This window comes from Rhipicephalus microplus, chromosome X (assembly GCF_043290135.1).
Source record: "Rhipicephalus microplus isolate Deutch F79 chromosome X, USDA_Rmic, whole genome shotgun sequence".
Classification (NCBI taxonomy): domain Eukaryota; kingdom Metazoa; phylum Arthropoda; class Arachnida; order Ixodida; family Ixodidae; genus Rhipicephalus; species Rhipicephalus microplus.
This window is the reverse complement of record NC_134710.1, coordinates 109356765-109383308: the sequence shown is the minus strand read 5'-3', so window position 1 is coordinate 109383308 and position 26544 is coordinate 109356765. Positions and strand designations below refer to the sequence as shown.

Below are 26544 nucleotides of genomic sequence, written 5' to 3'. Positions count from 1 at the left end.
TTTCTGTTGATTTCTTTGTTTCTTTATTCATTCTTGTGACAAAAATCACCATATTTTATTAAAAACACTTTCCCCTTTCCCTTCCCTTGTCTTAATGTTTCTATTTACACCTCCACTCTTGAAAAAAAAAAACGGTCCCTGGTTGAAACATGCAATAATTTTAAACGCTCCGCCATGCTAAAAAGGCCCAAGATAATTGTTCTGCATATTCACGGGGAGCATTCGCCGCCTTATAGCATAACTGGCACCGCAAGTGTGATGCGTAGGTTGTGGGTTTTGCTTTCACTGACGGCAAATTGTTCTTTTCGTTCACTTCAGTGTATTTTTATATTGCAATTCCTACCCATATAATAAAACTAAGACAGCGATTCCCGCTATGCATTCAATGGCTTCGTACGGTTGTGACTAAGTAAAGTATGGTGCCACGATGAATTCCACTTCTCATGACGCTATGGAGCGCATGTCGCCGACACGGCTGTTAGTTCGCAATTTTAATACTATCCAAGTGACGTGACGTTGACTATCTTGACCTCAATGTCATTCCCTGTCAGTGTCTGCGTAGTGATGTTTACTGGCACCGAGATTCCCGCCTCGAGAGGGTACTCCCGAACTTTCAGTTCATTCGTGATCACAGTGACACCATCCGCGACGCCTTCGATGGTGCACACCAGGCCCGACGGATCATGCAGTTCGAAGTCATCGTCCTTGATCACATCGATGGGGTGGAACCATAGATGGTGGTTGTGCACCCGTTTCTCGAACTGTGTTACGAACCAGCCGTCTATTAGAATGTCCGATTTCCATGGATAGCGCTGGAAAAAGAAAAATTCAGTGATGTGAGAAAAATTTGGCTTTTGCAACATCACTACACCCGGAAGTTTGTCAGAAATATTGATACGTGGCATGACACTTTCCTTTTGACTATACCTGATGCAAACGACGACGACGACGTCGATTGTGACGATAATCATGATTGTAGTAGGGGTAATCATGGTAATGATGAGAGGGAGGTGGAAGTGTAGTGCCGGCAAGTTGAAACGCATATATTACGGGTCTCTCGTGAGCCGAGGTGGCATTCTCGGGTTCCGAGAGCCACCTTGGCTCACGGAACCTTATCCTTAGGGACGTAGGGCATGCAGCGAGTGGCAATTTTCTGGAAAGCGGGTGCTGGCTATATATATATATATATATATATATATATATATATATATATATATATATATATATATATATATATATATATATATATATAACTGTTCACAATCCGTCGTATCTTTCACAGGTATTTCCCATTATCTGCTTCACTGTTGTTCTTCCATCTATATGAATGCATTCACGCGTTCTACGATTACAAACTTCAGCAGCTCATGCAGTATGCCACGCAGTTCATATGGTTGTGCTCGCGCACGCGCGTTTCCGAATAAAATAATACATTATTGACTAGTGCATTATACGTCAGTACAAGGTTAATGCTCGTAGAAAGAATTAACAGGGGGTGAAATAGGTAAAGACAGCAGCAGACAAAGGGAGCGGCAGTCCTTCGCAGGGAAAAGTTCCCTTTTCTTGAAGGGTTACTTAACGACAACTGTCCTAGCCATTCTTGTTACCATCGCAAATATATGCGAAAAAAATTGTGCTGCTTTATTGCAGTAATAATAATTTTTACGTTTAACATCCCAAAACCACCATATATGGTTATCAAACACGCTGTCTCTAATAATCATAATGATGAGAGGGAAGCGGAGGTGCTCCGGGAATTTCGACCACCTGGTGTTCTTTAACGTGCACCTAAATCTAAGCGCACGGTCCTACAGCATTTTCGCCTCCATCGAAAATGCAACCGCCGCAGCCAAGATTCGATCCCGCGAGCTGCTGTCAAGGGCCGAGTTCCTTGGCCACTAGACCACCGCGGCGAGACACAAACGCAATAGAAACTTGCTATATAATTGAAGCATTTATCTGCTTTCGATGGAGTTATAATACTGATCTTCAAGTGAAGCACCACGCGGTGTAAACTGCGCCTGTATATGGACCCAAATGATGATTTTCTGACATTCGCGATCTTTTCTACGTAAAGCGGTAAACTTGATGACTCTGAAAATATTTTTGGCGCAAAATCCCCCAGATATTTATACAGCGCAATATTGCGATGGTAGCCAGCTGCCCCGCCCATAAATGACTTTTTCCCATAAAAAATTAAGGAACAAAATTTTTCTGAGCCACACAGGCGTGATGGTTCTCATTCATTTTTTTGAGTGGTGCAGCCGATGCGTTCACCATCATTTGAAAAATCTTGCGCTGAACAAAAACGCTACATTTCAGATATGGCGTCCAGATTTTGTTCGTAATATAGAAGCTGGTGCCGATTCATTTCTCGAACCCTGTCATCAAATTGCCTTCAGAAATGACACACACATAGGAGTCATTGGGAAGGCATTTTCTCAACAAATGACAACACTATAGCTGACATTTGTTCAACCCCATCTTTCTTCCCTTCGTTTTTTTGAATGTCCAGCCCTTGTGGGAGACTAAATTTTGTGACCGCAGCTCGCTAGTCAAGGTGAGGTTGAGACCCCTTACCTATACGCTCGTTTTTAGCGCGATCGGTTAGATACGCATAATCAAGACCTAACCACATGCACGCGTTATTACGAGTCAGTGCGTAGAGTGGTATTACGGCGTGTGGCACTACTATGGCACGTGACACTATAGTACAGCGCGTGCATTACTACGAATCGGCGCATGGCTTTCCCTATGGAAGGGAAGGGCGCGCAGCTTCACATAGCTGCGTGTCCTGTCCATTCATAGAGGAATGCGACGCGACGCGACTACATGCCACGGCCTGACCACAAGGGCGTGTGGCAGCGTGTCGGCGCGTAGCCTTTTGACGCAGCGCCGTGTTCTCTTCCTATGGAGAGAGAGTGCGCGAGGCTATACGTGAAGCTGCGATCCAATCCACCCTTACTATCCCCTCTCCCACTATAGAGAAAGCCAAGCGCTGACGGGCTGTAACGCGTGGTTAGGGCTTTACCATTCTAGCTACTTGCTCTTAGGGAGTTTTGAGCAAGCGAAGGTGCTGACCTGATAATGTTCTGTGGTCATCCATTCTACTTCAACTGTGGTGCGAGGAGGAATGGTTATCTCTTTTTTGACTGTGAACTCCACTTCTTCCTTTTCCATGTGACTTTCACCCCTCGTTAGATCGTAGCTGTGGTCAAGGCCAGCATTGAGGTGGAAGATTCCAGATAGAGAAAGCGACGCCCTAACGTGGATACCAATGTGGATGGATTTTGTTGAGTGCCAGGAGGCGTACTTCGTGCGAGTCCTTTTTGCCTCTAAGGTGACTTTCTGATCATGGAAACGTTGCCCATTGTGAAACCTGTTAACGTACACGGAGACCTCTTTCTTGCTGCTGTTCAATCGCTCGCCGTAGTGCATTGGATCAGCCTTGGCCCACACCTGGTACCTGCAGAAAAGGCGAAGAGGAGTGGAAGAAGCTATACCAGAAGTAGAGAGTGAGCAAAGGCACGAAGCCGCCTTCCCTTCCCATGTGCGTTAAATGATTTGACGGAAAAACACGAACCTGCAGTCGTTTTAACACACTCTGAATCGTCACTAATCACCAACAGCATTATTCTGCAGCATCATAACGTAGAATTAAGGTCTGACCACACGTACTCGTTGGAGCGAGTAAAGGCCTGACCACAGGCACCCGTTGAAGCGCGCGAGCGCGTGGCTTTTAAATGCGAAGCATTTTCTTAGCGAACTTCGGCGACTTTTATCGTATCTACCTATCTATCTATCTATCTATCTATCTATCTATCTATCTATCTATCTATCTATCTAGCCGCCTATGACATTTAGCTCTTCTGACCATTTGGATAATGACCTCTATACCGAAATAGGTATGGCATAACATGACTGCATGACCACCATTAGTGACTAGTCATAATACGAAAATGATGACATGGATGTCATGAATGTCATGATTTACATGTCATCATCTTGCTGCTCCTGCGGTAGTTTATTTCACATGCCATTTTGCAAAACTGGTATAGTATGACATGACTGCAACGTGAACATAAGTGACAGGCTCTCACGTGGAAATAAAGACATGCGTGTCATGTAAGAACATGACTACATGCAACGCTCACGATGCGCTCGCGGCCGTTTCGCAAGCATCACGTATAACAAACTTGGTATTACGTGACGACAATGGATTCCGAACTGACAAAAACATGGTAATCATGACATCCGTGTCATGTAGAAGATGGCTACATGCCACGCTCATGATGCGCTCGTGGTCGTTTTGCTAGCTTCACATATACCAAATTCGGTATTACGTGACGTGAATGGATGACACAGGTATATGACTGGTGTAACATGATAATCATGAACGCGCGTGTGGTAAAAATATGACTACATACCATGCTCACGATGCGCTCGCGATCTTTTCGCTAGCCTCATATATATACTAAATTTGGTATTACGAGACGTGAATAGACCACGAAGGTAAATGACTCGTCCAAACATAATCATCATGACATGCGTGTGCACGATGCAAAGCTTGACTACATCGGTCACAGCGCGCTCGCGGCCGTTTCGTTAGCTTCACATATACCGGATTTCGTATTACGTGACGCGAATGGACGACGAACACAAATTTCGGGCGCAAACATGATATACATGACATGGAAGTCATGTTCGGCATAATTTACGTCTACCTTGTAACGTTGTGCTGATTTTAATGGGACAATTCAACCTTCCTCACTCGTGCTTCGCATATGATCGATTCCCACTGTACGTGGGATCTGCCTTTTTTTTTTTGACGTGGTGCCGTGCTATCTCCTCATGATAAGAGAGGGCGTATGGCTGCGCGATACTACGCTCCCTCTTTCTCCATAGGAAGAGGGTGCGGTGTCGCGTCAGCCGCGTGCTGACGCGCTGCAACGAGTGCACGTGGTCAGCGGGTGCGCGTGGCTTCTTGGCGTGGTGCCGCCCTGACGAAGAGAGAGGGTGCGCAGCTACGTGAAGCAGCAGGCCGCCTCTCTCCACAGAGAGAAAGAGGGAGTGGCGCTGCGTGCAAAAGCCATGCGCTGACGCGCTGCAACGTGTACGTGTGGTCGGGCCTTTGCAGAGTGATCACCTTACAAGCATCTTTCCCGATCCCCCACGCGTGGTATATCGCAGATAGAGGAACTTACGCGACTTACTAACATCGTCAAAGATTACCCCCGCGACTTATTCTGGTTGTCAAGAGTACTTCTGTCAAGAGTACAGCTTCAAAATTTCAGTTGAAAATAGAAGGGGATTTTTGACTGAGGCACAAGCAACATTGTGTACATGCTTTGGCTACAAACTCCAATATATCGGGCGAACTGAAACCCTTTTTTAGACACCGTGTTAGTAGCCACAAGCCACATGCCACAAGCCTATCCAATCTACCTATGTATATGCACGTATATTTCTGGTCACTCTTTCAATAAACGAACAGCTATTTACTGAAATCAGATTTCCCTTCACACCATAATAAACAAATTCTCGAGTCATTCCTCATACACAAATTCAACGCTTTCTTTCTTATCTATAGCATAAATAAAAATCCAGAAAAACTGACGTTTCTTTTGGTACAGAACAAAGTTCTAGCATCATAACAGTGTAATAATAATCACTGTACACGCAGATTTTCGCTACACGTTTTTGTTATATTGCTTTTCATTACTTCGTGTTATCTATGTTCGTACCCCGTGAAATTGAGAGTAAAGCATCTTCCTTTATTCCCATGATTTTCGCTATATTTTCTTTTCTTGTGTGCGTGATTTTGCTAAATGCGTTTGCTAGAATGATTCCTTATTTCTGTTTGTCGATTCTGTGATGGTTTTCAAACTGCTATTGAAGCGATATACAGCATGGAACCATCACGGGTGTACTTACATGATTTGGCAGTGACATGCTCTTGTCACCGTGGATTACTCGCCATACTGCAGTGAATAATGTGGGATAGTGATTTCTGACGCGTTAAGTGCCCCTTGTATCCAGTAGAAGAGTGCATTTCTGTATGGTTTATAGATGAAGGCCGGAGCCCGGCTGAAACGTTAAACAATTTTTCTAATGTTTCGTTCTTCACGCCCTCTACTTCACAGTATATATGTGTGGGCGAAATGAACGCTCAAACCGCCTTCGAGAGCCACGTCAAATGACGGCGCCCGCGTTGCGATACCAGCAACGGTCGCTTCTCCAAAGCGCACTTCCCTCAGCCCCTCCGGAGAGGACGCCCACCGAGAGAGCCAGCACGCTCGGATCAAGTTCTCGCGCTAAGTGTCGAAATCGAGGCTCGAGACGCAATTCCATGTCGAGCGAAGCCGGCGCCATGGATGCGTTCGCCAAGGCCAGGCGCAGTGGGATTGGAAAGAAACGCGAACAGCGTGGTGCACTGTAATCATCACGCTCCAACCTTGGTGACTATAAATAAAGAGATTCTAGATTATTTGTTACAGTGGAGAATGTAGATGCCGATCAGTTTGCGTTTCTTTCTATTCCCCTGTACATACGGGAGCTTTTTCGCTTTTGCTCAAGTCCCCGCTGCGCTGTGAGCAGGTGAACTGTGTCGCCGACTCACCAACCCGAGCGCAACCCAACATATAAGCACGCGGCGACGGTAGTTTGGAGAGTCAGCTGTGACGGAAAGAAAACGTTATGATGCAGAAAAGTGTGGTTTGGTCGGCCAGAGAAGATGTGTCAGGATATAGCGTCGCCAGTAGGCCTTGAAAGAAGTGCTGCGAAATGCCGCAGTGCGAGCAGTGTATAGGAGCGTTGGAGACAGTGTCGCCGAGAGAAGACAAGTGATTACCTACTACCGAAAGGATCGTTATACAGGCTACGTGCAAGAACTTGTCAAGGCGGTGAATATAAAAGAACTTCTTGAATATTCCAGAGGTCTTGTATTTGAGCGCAACTGAGCGCAGCTGTTGTCAAAACCCATCTAAGTTGTATTCCGATTTAACTACGAACGTATGGTAGGTGTTATCTAAGTTTTATTCTGATTTAACTAGCCAAGTGTGAACCTATGGTAGGTGTTTGTACTGCTGCCATTAAAAATATACTCTTTTTGATGTTGTAAACTCTTGGCTCTGACTCGGTTTTTTTTTTTTTTTTTACCACGATCGACGTTCACTGGCTTGCTAAAAGCATCTGCTCCTAAATTATCCATGCATGCTATCACAGTGCGTTACGAGGTGCCGATACGTCTGTAATCTGCCCGACGATCGCCCAATGGAGTTGTGATAATGAAAGAACGCGCTTTGCACCGTGAAAGACTCACTTTTCGTTGTCTCCTTCTCTGCGAAGGGGCCTTCCCGACTTGCCGTACATGTCCCACCACAGAGCCTTGGTGTTGTGTTGTCTTTCCAGTTTCTTAATGAAGTCGTTGACCTTCTTATCGATGTCCACTACTTTCTTGGCATCAGCTGTTTTTAGAATGCAACGAAATGTTCACTGAACGTAAGAGAACCACTCACACTAAGAAAAGAAGAAACAACGATATTTGTTGCGTAAGTCGTAAAACCCTATTGCAATTACACAATTTCGCAGTTTCACATTTCCTTTATAACATTCATTTTATTTTATAAGTCGTGCTCTAACTATTACGCGCATCTAGTTTATATTGGGAATCAATTCCGGTTCTCAGAACTCATATCAAAGCACAAATTTAACTTTTTGAAACATACACACAGGCAAGGTGTTTCGTCGTCCGGGTAACTGATCAACCAAGAAACTTTACGTCCCGAACAAAGGCTGCAAACACTGATTCATCGCAGCTTCTCTTGCAGGAACCCCGAATTCTATTTAAAATGTACTCTTCAGCTACAATTTGTAAGCCTCGAGAGATAAAAATTCAGATTATCCCACACCTTGTGGTAACCAGCTTTATGCGGAGCAGTCGCCGAGTAATTGTCTATGCTGTATTTGTTTATTTTTTATGTATTTATGTATGTATGTATTCATTTATAAATTCATTCATGTTTTGTTATGAAGAAATGATTACTAGGCGAATCGACGTGCTTTTATAAATGTAGTAGTTCTGTGTACATCGTGTGCTCACCTGGAACGCGAACTACCCTGGCCTTTAACCTTTCGAGAGTCAAAGACATACATGTACGTCATCGGCTACCAGCCACAAGACGGTCACAGACGGATACTTCAGTCGTTACCTGTGGGTTTAAAACGCGCGCATTTTCGGATTGTTTCTCTTGCTTGGCGTGTGCGGCCACACTGCTGGAATAGATGGATTTTTTTTTCTTGCGCTGATGTTTCTCCGTTTTTGTGTTTTTTAAGGCTTTAATACAGCGGTGCGCCGGCTAGTTTGGTTTCCGTTCTTCGGCTGTTTTTTGCGTCCGCAAAACTTTTGGCGTTTCAGTTTAGAATCTTTCAATAGGTGACTGATTTGTTACCCTCTTTGTTACTCTCCTGGTACCCGATCACGCCTGTTTCCATGCTGGCGCTGACACAGGTGACGGGCTGTGGTTGCTTTTGCTGTTTAGGGAATTCACAAAAATCGTTTCGGTGGCGGCAAGTATAATGACTATAATGGGTGTTTTCTATGCAGTGCGCCCACCCGCGCAGTCGTTGCTCGCGCTATGAAAGTGCGCAACGGTTTCTTTGCCGCAAGTCAGTCCAGCGGTGATTCCTCCGCATGGCCGCTCGACTGCTGGATCAGAATCGGATTCGATAAATGTCTGTCCGCCATACGAGGAGTTACCTACAAGTCAAGGCTCAGGTGTGCATCACTGAGCGACATTTTAAATAGCGTGCGCGGTGAAACGAAGTTGACAGGATCAAAAAATGGCTTTTCTTCACCCCCCGTTGCCGCTTTACGCCACTTCGTGCACTTATTTTGTACGTCTGTAAACTGCACATACGTTTATTTCAACGCACAGTTTTTTACAGCCCTATAGTTTTTTGAATTTGTCCTGTTGTCATTAAGAAACCATGTGTTAGTCACAACCCAAATGATTTTTGTTTTTCACTTTACGCGGTCACCCCTCCCTCCCCCCCCCCAAAAAAAGAATTGTGACTTTTATTTAAACACATTACTCTGAAGAATTGAAATTGTGCAATAAAAAACAAAAAAGGGTGGACGCATTTCGCAAAAAAAAAGGACCCTCAATATGTTAAAGGGTCTTGCAACACTTTTTTAGCATAGTCAGAAAACGCTGCCGAAAGGTATTAAAGGCTCCCGAGAACACGTGAGCCAAACATTATAGCGCAGCACGCGGCCTGGAAGTCACAATAAATTATAAAAGTCAGCTGAAAATTGCTTTCTCTTCTCTCGGCAAATGACGGAATAAGCCCAAAAATCACTCGCAGTAACCCCATTTATCAGCCATTGGCTGATTTAAACATGGTCTGCTCGGTCGTTACAGAGATTGCCGCGGGAGGCCGTGACTTCTCCACGCATGCGCGTGCGATCGCACTGAAAAGGCCGGGTATTCTAAGATTAAAAAAAGTACTCAAGGTCACGAAGCGTGCGTGACGTTTTTGTTTGCCCCTCCCATCCCTCCCTGGATAGCTTCCAGCGCTTTCGTCGGGACGAAAGAAGAAAAAATGCGATTGCAGCGTGTGACAAATTTTTGTAACTCCGCTCGTACTGGACGGATTCTTGAACTTTTTGCGGCGTTGAATTAGTAAGTCAATACGCTGTTCCAGTGAAATAATTTCATGGTTACTCAAAAAAGTGTTTTAGGGCCCCTTGAAGGTGCAACATTTAGGGTGTGACATAACGTCTACATCAACTTTAGAGCACAGACGCCATTATTGTCGAAACGAAATGGACATTATGGTGTGATAATGTGAATATCATACGTAACTTTCATTAGCGTATTTCTGCGCTGTCAAACAATGCTTGAATATATCTTGCTGAATCTTAGGGATACAAATGTAATACATCTTCTAGGAAAAAAATCAATTACAATTCATTCACTTCTGGTTTTCTATGTATCGATGCTATGCCGATATTACGAAGCACAATGTAGTGGTTCATTTCGTGTTGAAACTTCTGCATCTTAGCGAGCAGCGTAACTAAACCAAAAGAGGCACATAAACACATAGGTATCAGTTGGACACATTGGCATCAGCCGGAAGGAGGGTGTGGCGAGGGGTGCTAGCATCCCTCTCCCCATTGAGAAAAATTAGGGGTGCGGGACCTCTCCCCACTTTCGGCAGGTTGTATTGTTGGCCGCAGACTGTGAAACTAAAAAGTTTAAGAAATATTTACATAAATGCAGCAATCACGTACTTGTATAATAAAAAGTCACAGCTTTCAAAGGCAAAGCAATGAATGCGATAGCAATAAATTGTGAGGTCACGCGCAGAGTGACCAGCAGATCGAAACGTGCGCCGCGTTTCTCACGTACAATAGACGCACGAAACGTACTCTGAAGTACAGATGAACGCGATTAAGCGTCTCAGTTTTTACTTCGCTGTGTCTGAAAAGCGCGCTCTTTTCGCAAACGTAGACTGTAGAACAATTGCAGTAACCGATTACAGTGAACTAAAACAGAATCGTTCCGGTAAAAGCCGTACGATTCTCCCTACTGCGAGATAAAGGCACGTGAGTGAGCGTCAACCCTCTGCTCTTCGCGGGGCTAAGTGCGCGTGGGAGATGAGAGCACGGCCGCCGCGTCGTGATGGTGTTGCTGCACGCGCTCATTGCGCCATCCTGCTGGTAATGCTGAAAACACGACAGTCCCCTCCCCCCCCCTGAGATGCCCGTCAGCAGTGGTAAGTGGTAGATACAGGTAGCTTGCCGTTTAAACGATGAAGGGCGTGCTCCTCGGTGGCTCAGTGGTTAAGGCCTCGCACTCACGATTAAGGGGACAGATTTTCGATTTCGTGCGCTGGAGTCTTCCGGATTTTTTTCTTTCTCACATTTTCATATATATAAATATGTATACATATAGGGTGAGTGAAGGTGACACTCACGCCGACGCCGGCGGCGAAATTGAGCCGAGAGTGTCCATATAATTGTTATCGCAATAAAATTTGTTGTACAATTCTACTGTGACGAACTTGCCCGGTTGACCACCAGATTAGGCTCGTTGTGGCACGGACTGCCTGCATGACGCTTTTGCGCCTTGCGTTCAAGCAATGCAGAGAAGGCCACTGCTGAATAGGGGCTCAATATTGCATTAGAGCAACCTGCCATGCTAGTTATTATGATATCAAATCAATTGTATGTACAGTCTTGGCTGGTTTTTGCCGTCACTACCGCAGGTATATATATATATATATAAAAATATATATATATATATATATATATATATATATATATATATATATATGCGTGGCATGATTGTCTGTTAGATCTCATTATTATTGTGTAAAACATGAAAAACGAGCACTTCATCATACACTTGTTTCCCTTATATATATTAATATATATATATATATATATATATATATATATATATATGAGAAAGAAGTCGAACCTACAACCTTCGAATAACGCGTTCGATGCTCTAACCACTGAGCTACCACAGCGGCCTTCCCTCCATCCACTTTTTTGGGTTTATATGTGAATTTATAAGTAGGAGTGTCAGTCAGCGCCATCTATAAGCCAAACGACGAGTGCAAAAACACTTTTCTGCGCATGTTTGGCGTCACGTAGCACGTGAACTTATTATGAGCGGGCAGCTGATTAATTGTCCCTCTTATACAACCTAAACACACCAAGTCTGCCAGTACGAGACCCTCGTTCAATGAAATAAGGGAAAGAAGTGTATGCCTAAGGGCTCGTTTTTCCGTGTTTTAACACAATATTAATGAGATCTAACAGACAGTAATGCCAATGAATGTACAGGGGAAGCTATTAGAACCAATGGAATGTAAATAAGAAGAAAGAAAAGTGGATGAAAAAATAACCAGCCGTGAGCAGGAATCGAACCTACGACCTTCGAATAACGCGCTCGATCCTCTAATCACTGAGCTACCACAGCGGCCTTCCCTCCAACCACTTTTTAGGGTTTATATGTGAATTTAGAAGTAGGAGTGACAGTCAGCGCCATCTATAAGCCAAACGACGAGTGTGAAAACACTCTTATGCGCATGTTTGGCGTCACGTAGAGCATCGTGGTTAGAGCATCGAACGCGTTATTCGAAGGTCGTAGGTTCGATTCCTGCTCACGGCTGGTTATTTTTTCATCCACTTTTCTTTCTTCTTATTCACATTCCATTGGTTCTAATAACTTCCCCTGTACATTCCTTGGCATTACTGTCTGTTAGAACTCATATATATATATATATATATATATATATATATATATATATATATATATATATATATATATATATATATATTGTTAAGACGTTGTTTATTGGCGGGCACTCGTTGATGAATCACGACAGCGACAGTCAATGCGGGGACCGACTCTCTGCACGAGCTGCTCTTCTTCTTATGAAAAGGGCGACCCACTAGAAGGCACTCGAGAGGACGACCCACTGTTCTAAGGCTTTGCCACAACTACCCCGGGTACGAAAAGGGAGCCGCCTGGCGACCTAACAGGTGGTTACAATGAGCGGGTCATGGTAGGCCTTGAGGCGCTCCACGTTAACAATGTCGCGTCCTCGACGGCGCATGTCCGAAGATGGTTCGATTGGTTCAATCAAGTAGTTGACAGGAGAAGTGCGTTTGACGACATGGTAGGGGCCTTCGTATTTGGGCAATAGTTTTGAAGATAGGCCAGTTGCAGTGGTAGGGATCGAGAGCCAAACGAGCGCTCCAGGGAGGAACGTGGGTGCAGTAGTGCTGGCGTCAGCGCGAATGCTTTTTTGCCGCTCTTGATAGTGCGCAGTAAAGGTCTTTGCAAGCTCTCGACACTCTTCAGCAAGCTTGGCTGTAGCAGAAATAGGCGCCCACTCAGACGGATCTGGCCTGTACGGAAGTATCGTGTCGATGGTGTGCGACGGGTGCCTTCCATATAATAAAAAGAAAGGTGAAAAGCCAGTAGTGCTCTGAGGGGCGGTATTATATGCGTAGGTGACGAAGGGTAGAATGGAATCCCAATTTGTGTGATCGGCGGCGACGTACTTGGAGAGCATGTCGCCGAGTGTACGGTTGAAGCGTTCAGTGAGGCCATTTGTCTGCGGGTGGTAAGCAGCAGTTTTGCGGTGAACAATGTTGCACTCTTTAAGAATGGCTTCAACGACTTCAGACAGGAAGACGCGGCCTCGGTCACTGAGCAGTTCCTGGGGTGGACCGTGTCGCAAAATGAATCGTTGGAGCAGAAAGGAGGCCACATCGCTCGCTGTAGCCGCGGGGAGAGCGGCCGTTTCGGCGTATCGCGTGAGGTGGTCCACAGCGACAATGGCCCAGCGGTTACCAGCCGACGTCAGTGGAAGTGGCCCATACAAATCGATTCCAACGCGCCCAAAGGGCCTGGCAGGGCAAGGTAGAGGTTGCAGACCTGTCGGTGATAGGTGCGTTGAAGCTTTTCGGCGCTGACATTCTATGCAGGAGCGAACAAATTTCTGCACGTAGCGGTACATGCCGCGCCAAAAGTACCGTTGGCGAATGCGGTGGTAAGTCTTTGATACCCCGGAGTGCGCACATTGCGGATCGGAATGAAAAAACTCGCATATGTCAGAGCGCATACTGCGAGGTATGACTAGTAGCCACTGGCGGCCGTCACCGTTGTAATTGCGCCTGTGGAGGAGGTCGTCGCGAATGGCGAAATGGTGGGCTTGACGACGCAACGCGTGAGTGGATGGAGTGGATGGATCAGCCAGCAAGTCGATCAGTGAGGCGATCCATTGATCCTTGCGCTGTTCAGTAGCAATGGTATGAATGCTAATGGAACAAATGGCAAGGTGAGACGCGGAGTTGTGGGCGTTGTCGTCAGGCAAGGGAGAGCGTGACAGGGCGTCGGCGTCAGCATGTTGCCTTCCATTGCGGTACAGCACGCGGATATCATAGTCTTGCAGGCGAAGTGCCCACCGGGCGAGACGGCCTGAGGGATCTTTCAATGACGACAACAAGCATAGTGCGTGATGGTCGGTAACCACATCAAATGGGCGACCATACAAATAAGGTCGGAACTTCGTAAGGGCCCAGACGATTGCCAAACATTCCTTCTCGGTGACGGTGTAATTAGTTTCGGCCTTAGTAAGCGTACGGCTTGCATACGCCACGACATATTCCGGGAACCCTGGTTTGCGCTGCGCAAGGACAGCGCCAAGGCCGACACCACTGGCATCCGTGTGTACCTCTGTAGGGGCCGTAGGGTCGTAGTGGCGGAGTATGGGAGGCGACGTCAACAAACGACGGAGCGTTGTGAAAGCGTCGTCACACTGTGATGACCATGAATGGAGAGGCCCGTTACTTCCAAGGAGCTTCGTCAGCGGCGACATGATAGTTGCGAAGTTTCGAATGAAGCGCCGAAAGTAGGAACACAGCCCTACGAAACTGCGCAGTTCCTTGACGGATGTCGGCTTGGGGAACTCGGACACGGCCCGAAGCTTAGCTGGATCAGGGAAAATTCCGTCCTTGGACACAACGTAGCCGAGTATTGTCAGCTGCCAAGCTGCAAATCTGCACTTCTTTAGGTTCAGTTGCAGACTGGCGTCACTCAGACGCGTTAAAACATGCCGTAGGCGCTGAAGATGCGTCGAGAAGTCCGGAGCGAAAACGACGACGTCATCGAGGTAGCACAGGCACGTGTGCCATTTCAGGTCACGCAAAACAGTATCCATCATGCGCTCAAAGGTGGCGGGCGCGTTGCACAGCCCAAACGGCATGACGTTGAATTCGTACAAGCCGTCGGGGGTGACAAAAGCGGTCTTCGGTCGAGCGTCCTCAGCCATAGGTACTTGCCAGTACCCTGAGCGCAAATCGAGGGATGAAAAGAATTCTGCTCCTTGCAGGCTGTCAATAGCGTCATCTACCCGCGGTAGTGGGTACACGTCCTCACGAGTGATCTTGTTGAGGCGTCGGTAGTCCACACAGAACCGCACAGAACCGTCCTTCTTCGTGACGAGAACGACAGGAGATGCCCAGGGGCTGCTAGAGGGGCGAATAACATCGCGGCGAAGCATGTCGTCGACTTGCTCGTTGATTACACGGCGTTCTGTGGGAGATACGCGTTATGGACGCTGTCTCAGTGGTGGCTGTGTGCCTGTGTCGATGCGATGCGTAATGGTGGATGTGCGGCCGAGAGAAGGTTGGGCGACATCAAAAGAAGACCGGAATTCTTCCAACAGGCCTAGAAGCTGGGAACGCTGGCCTGGCGTAAGGTTGTCGAGAACGGAGGGACCGAATACATCATCGGATGATGAAGCAGATGTCGAAACAGCACTAAGCGTACTGGAACTTGAGCAGTGCATGTCATCGGGTTGATCCATAACTTGTTCCATAACTTGTTCGTCTTCGATGGGTTCCACGCTGCCGAGACATTCCCCTCGCACCAACGTAACGCTGTACGGGGATGAGTTCACTGCAAAAATAGTGGTGCTGCCGTGAGTGAGTTGCACGGTCGCGAAAGGAACCAGCAAGCCTTTTCTGATGAAAACACGATGAGATGGCGAGAGGAGTGCAGCGGTGTCAGAAAGGCCTGCGCAGTAGACGGACACCGTCGCGGACGAGTTTGCAGGCACTTGGGTGTCATCTCTGACGAGTAACTTGCTTGCGGCAGATGGACTGTCGGCCGGCGTCAAAGAAGAGAATTGGGTGAGTTCTATTTCTGCTGGTGCGCAATAAATGACGGCTTCATGGCGGGAGAGAAAATGCCATCCTAGGGTGACGTCGTGAGAGCATGAAGGAATTATGATGAATTCGACCGCATACATCACGTCCTGAATCATAAGGCGGGCTGTGCACATCGCCGTAGGGTGAATGCTTTGGGCGCTGGCTGTACGGAGGGAGAGCCCGGAGAGTGGCAAGGTCACTTTGCGCAGTAATCGGCTAAGTTTTGCGTCCATGACGGATACGGCGGCTCCAGTATCTACAAGGGAAGATGCACGAACGCCATCCACAAGTACGTCTATCACGTTCGATGGGCTTTCCTGGGGGCTTCCGCAGTTCGACAGCGTCGCAGCCCTTGCCTCGTGGACTGCGACGACTAGTTTTCCTGGTCGCCCTCGAGTGGACGTGGCCGCATCGGCGACAGTGAGCGACGTCGCGGAGACGGTGAACGGCGGGTAGACGGAGCGGGGCGGGACGACGGTGACATAGGTGGCGGTTGGTCATAAGAGCGGCTTGATTGGCTGGGAAAGTTCGAGGCGACCTGCGGTTGCTGCACACGATTGCAATAATGTGCTACATGACCGACGTGACCGCAAGCAAAGCAGATGGGGCGATTGTCAGCAGTGCGCCTTCTGTTCGCGGGTCCCATCCATGTCGCAGAACGCGTTGGGCGAGCCGGCTGCTGATATGAGTGCATGGTGGGCGGGACTCGGGGCACGTGGGTGACGTCGGCGTATGTAGGCGACACAGTTTCTCCGAAGGCGTGGGGCCTCGCGGTGGTTTCGGTGTAACTTACAGGGCAATCCACAGAAATCGGTGGGGGCGGCCTGGCTACAACTTGGGCGTAGCTGAGTGGCGCAGATACAGGAGGCGGCTGGTGGTATTCTGGAACGACCTGCGCGATTTCCTGCTGAATGGCTCGGCAGAGCGGAGGTACAAGTGTACTTGATGGCTGCTGAGCATGTTGCGGCGGAGCAAAAGCCAGTAAAGAGACCTGGCGGGCAACTTCCTCACGCACGAATGACTTGATTTCGGCGAGCAAGGTTGTGTGGTCAGGATCCGCTGACAAAGCCGAGAGACCAGCATCACGTGGTGGCGATCGACGGGTCATCAAGCGCTGCCGCCGCAGCTCGTCGTTAACTTTGGCATAATGTAATGATTTCTGCCACAGTATGAGGGTTCTTGGCCAGAAGCATGGTGAAGGCATCGTCGGCGATGCCTTTTAGAACATTCGTGATTTTGTCAGCCTCTGACATGTTCAGGTCGACTTTCTTGCACAAGTCAAGGATGTCCTCGATGTAACTTGTGAAGGACTCACCAGTCTGCTGTGCTCGTTCACGTAAACGCTGTTCGGCTTGCAGTTTACGAACGGCAGGGCGGCCGAACACGTCAACGACAGCGGTCTTAAAAGCGGACCAAGTCGGGAAATCAGATGCGTGGTTATTGTACCACATTCCGGCCACACCCGCAAGGTAGAAGAACAGGTTACCGAGTTTAGCTGCCTCATCCCAATGATTGGGGACGCTCACACGTTCGTACATGGCAAGCCAGTCCTCGACGTCGGTGCCATCCGCGCCGGTGAAGACAGGAGGGTCGCGGATGCGGGGGACACCGGGACATGGCGTCGGTGTAGGAGGGAGCGTTTGCTGAGCGGCGTCCTGGGACCCACTGTTCTAAGGCTTTGCCACAATATATATATATATATATATATATATATATATATATATATATATATATATATATATATATATATATATATATATATATATATATATATATATATATGCCACGTTTCTTCATCAAGTTTTCTTATCACCCCGTTACACTGTACGCGATTCTCTACAGTGTTCCATCGTCGAGAAGCTTCAGGGCTGCCGTAAATCATTTTGTTGAGATTACGTCCACGTCGTGAGCATTTCAGATTATTCTTGAATCTACGTCACCGCTAGTGATAACGCTAGAAGGTTCGATGGCGGGTGTATAAATGCCGACACGCTTCGCCGCTTGTCAGTTGATCGACGGCGGACGCTCTGCTCACCGCTATCAGTGGCAGTGTCTTGGTGTAAGCTGACTTTCTTCTTTGCGTGGTCACAAGTTCGACCCGAATAAAGAGTCAATTATTCCACTTCCAGTCTTCTGCCTTCGTTCACGTCACGCAGCCGTGACAATATATACGAGGAAGGATGCCCTAGCCTCCTTTTTCTGCGGAGCGAAGATCGCCTTTCCGGCCGGGGTCATGTGCGCGCGCTATCTCGTGAGCGAATAAGGGGGAGGGGAGGTGCTTTGGTTCCGTGCTATCGCGGTAACGATCTGCGCGTGGCTTCCCCGTAGCAGGCGGATCTTCTATGGGCTGCGTCATCTACACGAAAAAGCCGTCCACATATAGAGGCGCTCTAAAAATAATGAACTGCCACCAGCGGCGACACACGACGTATAGCCCTTAGTACCAGCATACGCTGCCCACGGGAGCACTTCTCATCAACGCCGTCACTACGCACGAGTCTTGCTTCTTGTGGTCATCTACTGAGGCCACGCCGCAGAAAATTTGGTTAGTTAGCCAGCGCACGTTTAGTACACTTAATATTGCTCCCAAAAATGCTAGCCTTGCTTCGTAAAACATCCGAATAGGCTGCCAACGCATTCATTGCTTCGCCCTTTTGGTGAAACTGTGACTTTGTTTTGATCTTCCCAGCCAGAAATTTACGCAGTCGATCACACATATACGGGAGGGAACCAGTTAACGTTTCATTGTATCATCAAACACTCTTCATTTTTCAGGAAATTGGTTTTCTTTCTTAGAAAACAAATAGCATCGCCTCTTCTTCACATCCAAGCTGCTGTTAGTTGATGAGTGTGCACAGGAGTCGAGTATTTTACTTTTGCCGAGCTAAGATGGAAAGAGAAGGTCCCAGCTTTAGTCTCCCATGATGCTATTTCACCTTGTTTATCGTATGCTATAGTCTACAGTGATCGCAGCGACTGACAAATGAGGTAACGGATTCGAGTGCATTGAAAAGCCCTGCTTTCATGTTCGCGCCTGTAGTGCCTGTATCACCGCACTCACTGGTATCCATGTGTTTTATTAGCGATATTACACAATGCATTCGTACCAACTAGCTCGACTTTCCTTACTATATATACTTTAAGTGCGCACTAACCAACCACAGATAGTCGTAATTGATAGACCCCTCTACTGAGGCCTCGCTCATAATCATGTCGGTTGGAGGCGTAAAATATGGTCAACTACTTTTATTTACCTGTTCCGCTTCTCTGTCCTTCATCGCTTCAATACTATTGAATTATGCGGGTTCAAGCGGGATTTTCGTTTGCTTCGAAGCGCTATACAAAATTATTAGCATTAACTGAACGTTCACAAGGCAGGTGGCTCTGAGCCCAAAATTTGTAGGAAAGCACATAATGCTGAGTTGCATATAAGTGGTCCTATATAAGACCACGCATTGAAAAAAAATCGTATACTGGGTGCGTTTGCTCGAGCCGATGTTTCGACAAGCGGAATTATCTTCTTAAATGGCAGCTGTGAAGAATACAAGTCCATTTGTCAGCTCCAGCAAACCTGCTGACCAATTTTTTCATCACAAGCTTGCGCCTTCCATCGCCTGCCGTCTTTTTTTTTCTTTTTTAATATCTAGAAAGAGAACGTTACCTTCTAAAAGTAATGGAGCGATGAGATGGAGCTTGCAGAATATAGTTATCCTTTTTTTTTTCTATGAATGTTCAGTGAAGGCTTAAGGGGGTGCATGAATATTGAAATGTTCACCGTCTTGAACACAGGCTGTTTAATTCACTAATGGTGGGTTGTACAAAAAGGAATTGTACTGCCGATTGTGAATTCGCATATACAAACAAAACTTCATTTATGAATGGCTGTAGTTGGCTACAGATATTTTGGCTCTTTTCTGTATTCTGCTACATAGGGGCTACAAGTTGCCCAGGCTTGTGGTTACTCTGCCTCGTTTGACTTGGCCGCTCTGAATGAATATTTCGTTTAGATGGACACATCGAGACCATAGCTCCACGGAAGTTCCAGCTTTCTCTCTTGCATAAGTGTTTTGAGCACTGCCTGACCTCTACGCTGCAGCATCCTATACATCATTAGAGGGCGATGGCCTGACTAGGTAAATAGCATATTCTTGAAGCCTTGGGCTTAGTACTGTGTGCATATATAAATAAAACAAATAAATACTATATTTCGACGCCTTAATACACTTTTGCTTTCATTTTCACACGAGTAAATTGATAAGTAAACAAAAAAATGAAGGCAACGAACACTTTACCTACAGATTAGTGAACTATTGGTGAGAGAGAAGTCAAGAGAGGGAACAGTTCTCTCACGTAGACCTGACAAAATGATAGCTTGGGCTATAGTTGGTGATCTGGAATCGACACATTTGCACAGCGTCAAATGAACGAGGACATATGAAAGGTCACGACACAGGTGGCGCTCACTTCAACTACATCATTTTATTGGTGAAAACGCGTGAAATACATACGCGTAACAACAGAACACGTCAGCGCAAACGCATCGCGCAAACGCAGAGCAAAACGCAGCGCAGACGCAGAGCAGCCAGATAAGCAATTTTCTTTTCGTAGAAGGCAACAAAAGGCATGCTTACACAGTGCTGTCTCGACGGGCTTGGGCAAGCAGCTCGTGTGCCCTTCTATGCGCTGTGATCTCACCGCTTCGTGCTGGGGTCACTGATACGACAAACTGCACAAAAACCGCTTCTCTCCCGCGAGCGGCCGTACTCCCCGGCCCCCACTTTTTTTAGTTACCCGAGATCGGATGTAGAAGAGTTAGCGCCGAACCTGAGGTCGTATGCCGTTAGGACATGTTGCTATTGAATTCAAATGCTTCGTCCTTTCAGCGAACGAGATTTTATTGTTTTTTTTTCGAAATTGGAGGAAGAAATTAGCCTCCCGTCCAAATCTCGAAGTAACCCGTATCCTTACTGAAAAGTTGAATGTTTACTGTTGTTCGCAATAACAGAGCTTGCACAATATCCATTAGAGTTTGGCAGCTACAGCACCGTTAAACCTAGAAGCACCATGCTGACTCTTGCTGGTACGTCTTCATTCCAACAACTAACGTCCATGATCAATGAATAAACAGACCTTTGTCGTAGCTGCAGCAGTTAACGGTGAGAGCGTGAGCGGAGAAATCAGTGTGATTGTCAGAAGACCGTCGCTGACTGTACGCAGAACTTGGGCTAAGGCCGCCATCCAGCGGCATGTCAAAAAGTTACTAAACACCAAAGATGGCCATAAGTGAAATGTAGTGCACATCGTGTCTAGGCCGCGATTTCTCTAGGGGTGAACGTAAGCGGGGAACGCGATGTTACAGCCAGGCGAGGCTGGCGCACATCGCAGAGTTCTTTTTAATATAGATGAATGCTATGAGCGAGGCCGAAGTTTGGGCTAAGGTCGCCACCTCACCGTATGTTAAGGCGTAGTTGACAGAATTGCACTTGTATTGCAAACTCACCAAATCGGACGGACGCGTCAGAACGATGCTTCGCAGGAGCTAATCGCGGAGGTCACGCTCGTGATTCATACTTCACTTTACTGTTTGCAGACGCTGACACCACACAGCCGATCAAAAGCACTAAATGCGAGATATAAGAAGTGCGTTTGTGAAGCTTTCTCAGTGTGTGACCGTTGCGCAGTTGATAGTGTGCCAGCATTTGTTGTCAAGGGCTGAGAGGTCGGGGGGTTTGACAAAACTTTCTTCAACCTTTTCTTTGCGATGTGATCGTGTGCATTTTTTTCTGACGCCATTTTCATAAGTAAAGTGTGGGATTGGGCTAGTTGGTGATCCATATAAAACTTCTAGGCGCGTAAAACTTCAGACAACTAACATAAGAGACAAGGACGTGCGCTCGTCCTTGTCTCTTATGTTAGTTGCCATTTTCATGATGGAAACGTCGCTTAAATCTTGGTAGACCCCGGCATAAAACATTTTCGTGTTTAAAAGAGAAAATAAGCAAAAGTCCAACATACCGTTGGTTACACACTGCCTACGGAAAATAGTCATTTACATTTCAATCACTTCTGGTTTTATATGTACCGAAGGTATGTGATACTAAGAAACAAGCTTTAGTGCTTGACTTCGTGTAGAACTTGGGCATCTTAGCAAGCTCAGCGAAACAAGCACAATAGAGAGGAACACGTAAACAGGATGGGTTCTATAGCGTCCATCCAGCTTACGTGCTTCGTTATTTTGTGTTTGTTTTACTGCGCTTGCTAAGATGTTCAAGCTCTACATCCACCAAATAGCCCAAATTCCTGCATTCAGGAGACTTCCGGAGCCCTCCACTACGGCGTCTCTCATAATCATATAGCGGTTTCGGGACGTTAAACCCCACATATCAATCAATCAATTCAGGAGACTCCTGGTCAATATACATTAAAAAAATGTGAAATAGTTATAGTTCGCTCGGAAACGGAAGTACCCGTCAAAGGTTAATGTTTAGCGTTGAAACATATTAGCCTACAGGACTCTTAGAGTAGAGAACAGCCTTTTTCATTACTGATGTTCTCTTCATTACTGATGTATGCTTCAGCTGAAATGGGCGGATTAGCCGTCGCCAAGCGTCTTCGGCTTTTGTGCGTGGTTTGACGGTGAACGCCGTGATTGTCGTAGGTAATTAAGCACTGAAGGTCAACAAATTTCTTATAAACGACAATAAATGGCTGCTTTTATAGAATTCTCATGGGTTACGTTGGGTTTAAGCACAAGGTTTTTCTTGGCGTAGACTGGGGGTAGGGGGGGGGGTCGAATCTCCATCACCCCATGCAGCCTGATGGGATCTGTCAGAATGGCTGAATGTCTTTTTTTTTTCTCTATGGGGAGTAGTTTCCAACATTTTCGAGGCCAGCCTCGTTTGCAACCTAGGTCACATTTGTACCATCACATTGATTCGCGAATAACCCCGGAGTTTCGTACTAGTACTTATGTTTGCGCTGCGCCCCTTTTTTTTTCGGGGGTGGTAACCAATGGTAACAATGACAGAGTAATTAAGATGGTTGAATCAGAAAACAAGAAATGACTTGCAAACTTACAACTTTCGCTATGTTCACAGGGGGACTTTGTCGGCGGGAGAATCCAGTGGGGAGAGGGGGAAGGCCAAGCTGCCCGCCCCCTACCCGCACACACTTAGTTTTTGCATGTATAAGCTGAATATATATGTTGATGTCGCACACACTGCTTTCGATATCAGACTTCCCATTAGAAGACCGCCCCCTCCCCCTCTCTCCGCTTTTCGGAAAAATCCAGTAAGACCCCTTTCCCCGCGATCATACGTCCTATGCATGAATGCAATAAGTGAGCAGGATAACTTTAAAGTCGCGGTTAGCGGGCATGCCTACAGTGCTGATAAATTTCGGTTGCATTCACGATGCTCATTCGTTCCGACAAAGAAACATCGAGCTTTTTCGGTGTTACTGGTGCATGATAGAAAAAAGTTGCGAATACGACAACATTCGATGCAGTTGCATGACGAGAAAACGAAATGTTGAAACCACTTACCAGAATCTTTCAGCATCTGAAAATAAGAAAGACAGAGTTACGAAATAACTTTCAGTAAACATCCCTCCGAAGAGAAAGGTTTAGATCAGTGCCTCCTATTTATGTATTCGAAATAAATGTATAGGAGGCACTGGCACATACAATGATAAGGCAGAAATAGCTTTTTTTCTCAGTGACCGCTGCACCGTGTTGTATGATGTAATGCATTTAAAAGTAAATATAAAAATGTTATAACTATAGGTAGTGCATTTTTAGTTGCCCATCGAGTTCTTTATAAATATGATTGAAAACTTGAGAAATTGTCAAAATTCAAACTCGAGACCACGCAGTTTAGAAATTCGTAACTATAAGCAACAAAGAAATGATAACACAATTCAGTCAACTGTGTTCAAATACTATACATGTCAAACAAAAATTATAGTATAAAATTTATTGTTCTGAAATAGTGATAATTTGGGAGCGCAAAATTTTTGCGAAGCAGCACCTGTGCTCCTGTGGGGTAACCAGAAAACGTTTTCTCGGAAAGAAAATTTTAAACCGTCCTTTATGCATGTTCATGCGAGTGTTTGTACGAGTATGTGTGCGTGTTAGTGCATACATTTGCAAATTCGGAAAATTTTTTAAGCGGCTACGTCTGTGCTGAGCTGTGTTCTAGTGGCTAAGGTACGCGGCTGCTGACCCGCAGGTCATGGGATCGAATCCCGGCTGTGGCGGCTGCATTTTCGGTGGGGGCGAAAATGCTGTAGTCTCGTGTGCTCAGATTTGGGTGCACGTTAAAGAACCCCAGGTGGTCGAAATTTCTGGAGCCCTCCACTACGGCGTCTCTCATAATCATATGGTGGTTTTGGGACGTCAGACTCCACATATCAATCAATCAAGCTCATTAGCAATGTCGACACTGCAGTGCCCGTATTACGTCCTGCGCAGTTTTTTTTTTACACCAGGAATATTTGTCAAGGACTGTCTGTGCTGGTGCGTCAAACGCTTATTTAAACAGTGAGGGGAGTGAGGGAAAAAAAATATTACATAAGGCAAACGTTGAAGTTAACCGAAAGAAAGTGTTCTTGTTTGCTGCCATACAAGGGGGTATGGACAGATAAAATGAGACACCAGCAGTTGTGTTGATGCAAAGCAGAATGCGTGAAAAAGAAAAGAAAAAGAAAAAAAAAACGCACGCAACATTCTGAACAGGCGAGATCATCAGCAAAACACGGAACCGGCTTTGCGACACCCATCCTGCGGGATATTGATGAAATGAAGTCACTCACAAAAATCACCAGAAGAGCTGCGCAGATTCTGAAAGCAGTATTCAGATGTGCCATATCCAAGGTTCTGAGCTCATGAGAGTATAGAGCTAACACAGTTTTACTTGTGCTTGGGCTTGAAAACAAACGGGCATTGGTGGTGTCGCGCAGCCGTGCATCTATATATTATCACTGCCAGCGAGTACAGCGCATTGTTCTGTGATATGACAGGTAGGATAAGGTGCGATATGACATGACAACAAAGAATCCCCAAGCATATGCAACCTTGGAGCGCGAGTGTCTATCGCAGTGAAAAGAAAGAAAGAAAAAGAACGGCGCAGAGGCGACGTTTATAGTTCCTGGTTGGTGTCGCTGACGAGAGGGCTACTGCACTGCTTCCGAGAACGAGCTTGCGCCAAGATAAAAAAATGCACTTGAAAGCAACGTTGCGCGATTATACCTTCAGTTTGAACAATCGCCAAATCAAAATGTAGCACGGGGAGATGGGGACTGGAACTTGTGCTCCTCGTCTTGTCTCGTCAACTGCTCCTGATATCCGCCCTAGAAGGTGGAGCGTCGCTATTCTTCGCGGCTGCGCAAGCTAAAAAGAACTGTTTGAAGTCACACACACACAGAGAGACATCAGCAGCCAGCGGGATGCTAAAGGTGCACTCGTCGCGCCCTCCCCTCCCCTCTCCAAACCATCACTTATCCCCGCCCCCTCAAGACACACCGGTGGCTCTCCCTCTCCCCCTGTGATGTATACGGATTGGCACCCCCAGGAAAATGCTGCCGACGCCCTTGCACACGCACCGCACGCGTATGTATATTGAGCCCCGTTTTCCAAGACGACGATCGTGCAAAATAAGAGGTGATCGCATTTCTCCCACGAGTTTTCTATCTTTTTTTTTTCGGATACGTCCGGGATAGACAGAGAGATTGTAAGTTCTACTATTAATTATGGAATATCAACTGGTAATATAATATTTGGTAGCACTTTACGTCTCGCGATATTATTATGACAGACGCCGTAGCGAAGAGAACCGGAAATTTAGGCAATCTGGGGTTCTTTAAAAGGGCACCTGAATCTAAGCACATATAGGCTCCTATCATCTTGTCCCCAGATCTTAAATATTTCTAAACACAGCGCCGACTTGAGCGAACATTCACAGAAGTGCAAGGATGTTTAAAATACTTGTTAGACTTATTTATAATGTTAACGAACTAAACTTGTATTACTAATACAATTAGCACAGCCACATGTGCGCAGTCAACACGGCCAGGATTGTCAGGATTGGATACTTAGCGCCAATTTCGGCTACTTTTTTTTTTAAGCCGGTGGTGGCACACAAAACGTCTTGGCTATATACTTTGCGATTTGGTGGCTACTTTCTTAATCCCTCGACTTGAACCGAGTCATCAATATCTTGTGATATGGCAGCCGCTGGAGAACGAGCATGCGGATTCGAATTATGGCGATCAAGGTGTGTTTAGCAGCTCCCGAAAATGAATTTTGCGCTTGCAAGAAAATACTTTTAAATACATGGCCAACGCCACCCAAGTGATGTTGACGTGACTGATACCAAACTCTGGGAAAAGCGGTTGCACGGGGCCTCGTCTTGAAGGGCGCACATTGAAGGCGAATTTAAACTGTAATTGGAAGTCAACAGGACAATTGAAAGCGCTCTCTATCTATAGGAAGTCGTCCATATTGGTAATATGCGATACCCGACGAAACTGACTGCGTTATTTCTTAAAACTATGTTAGCGGCTCGTGGTTCATCATCGCGCAAGAAATGGTTTTGAGGGGGACTGCAGTATACGCTTTATTCCCAACACCTGCGATATTGAGCGCACTCATTATATACAATGCTCTATTTCATTGTCTCCACAAGGCTGATACCTTTAGTCATATTTTAAGAAAACGCTACTCAATACGCGTGAAAAGTGCGCGTCATTTCTGCAGCAACAGCGCAATCACTCTGTACAAGTTGATTGCTGAGGTCAACAGGTTATGTTTT

At 46.3% G+C, this 26544-nt stretch overlaps 1 protein-coding gene across 1 annotated transcript; it reads right to left on the bottom strand.

Annotated features, from left to right (window-relative positions):
• On the bottom strand, positions 1 to 24785 carry LOC119176253 (uncharacterized). Its single transcript, XM_037427449.2, has 5 exons — positions 24548 to 24785; positions 23280 to 23295; positions 7322 to 7466; positions 3082 to 3466; positions 1 to 812 (listed from the first exon to the last, which is right to left on the bottom strand). The coding sequence occupies exons 1-5, from the start codon at positions 24599 to 24601 to the stop codon at positions 498 to 500; spliced, it is 915 nt and encodes a 304-aa protein (XP_037283346.1). The 5' UTR covers positions 24602 to 24785; the 3' UTR covers positions 1 to 497.
• Between the last annotated feature and the right edge of the window lie 1759 nt (positions 24786 to 26544).

What these genes read in the sequence shown, in the direction of transcription:
- LOC119176253 (XM_037427449.2), bottom strand. Translation starts at nt 24,601, where the DNA reads ATGGCACATCTGAATACTGCTTTCAGAATCTGCGCAGCTCTTCTGGTG. An exon ending in AGAGAAGGAGACAACGAAAA is followed by an intron (nt 3,467 to 7,321) that starts GTGAGTCTTTCA and finishes CCTTTTCTGCAG; the next exon opens with GTACCAGGTGTGGGCCAAGG. An exon ending in TGACCACAGAACATTATCAG is followed by an intron (nt 813 to 3,081) that starts GTCAGCACCTTC and finishes TTCTTTTTCCAG; the next exon opens with CGCTATCCATGGAAATCGGA.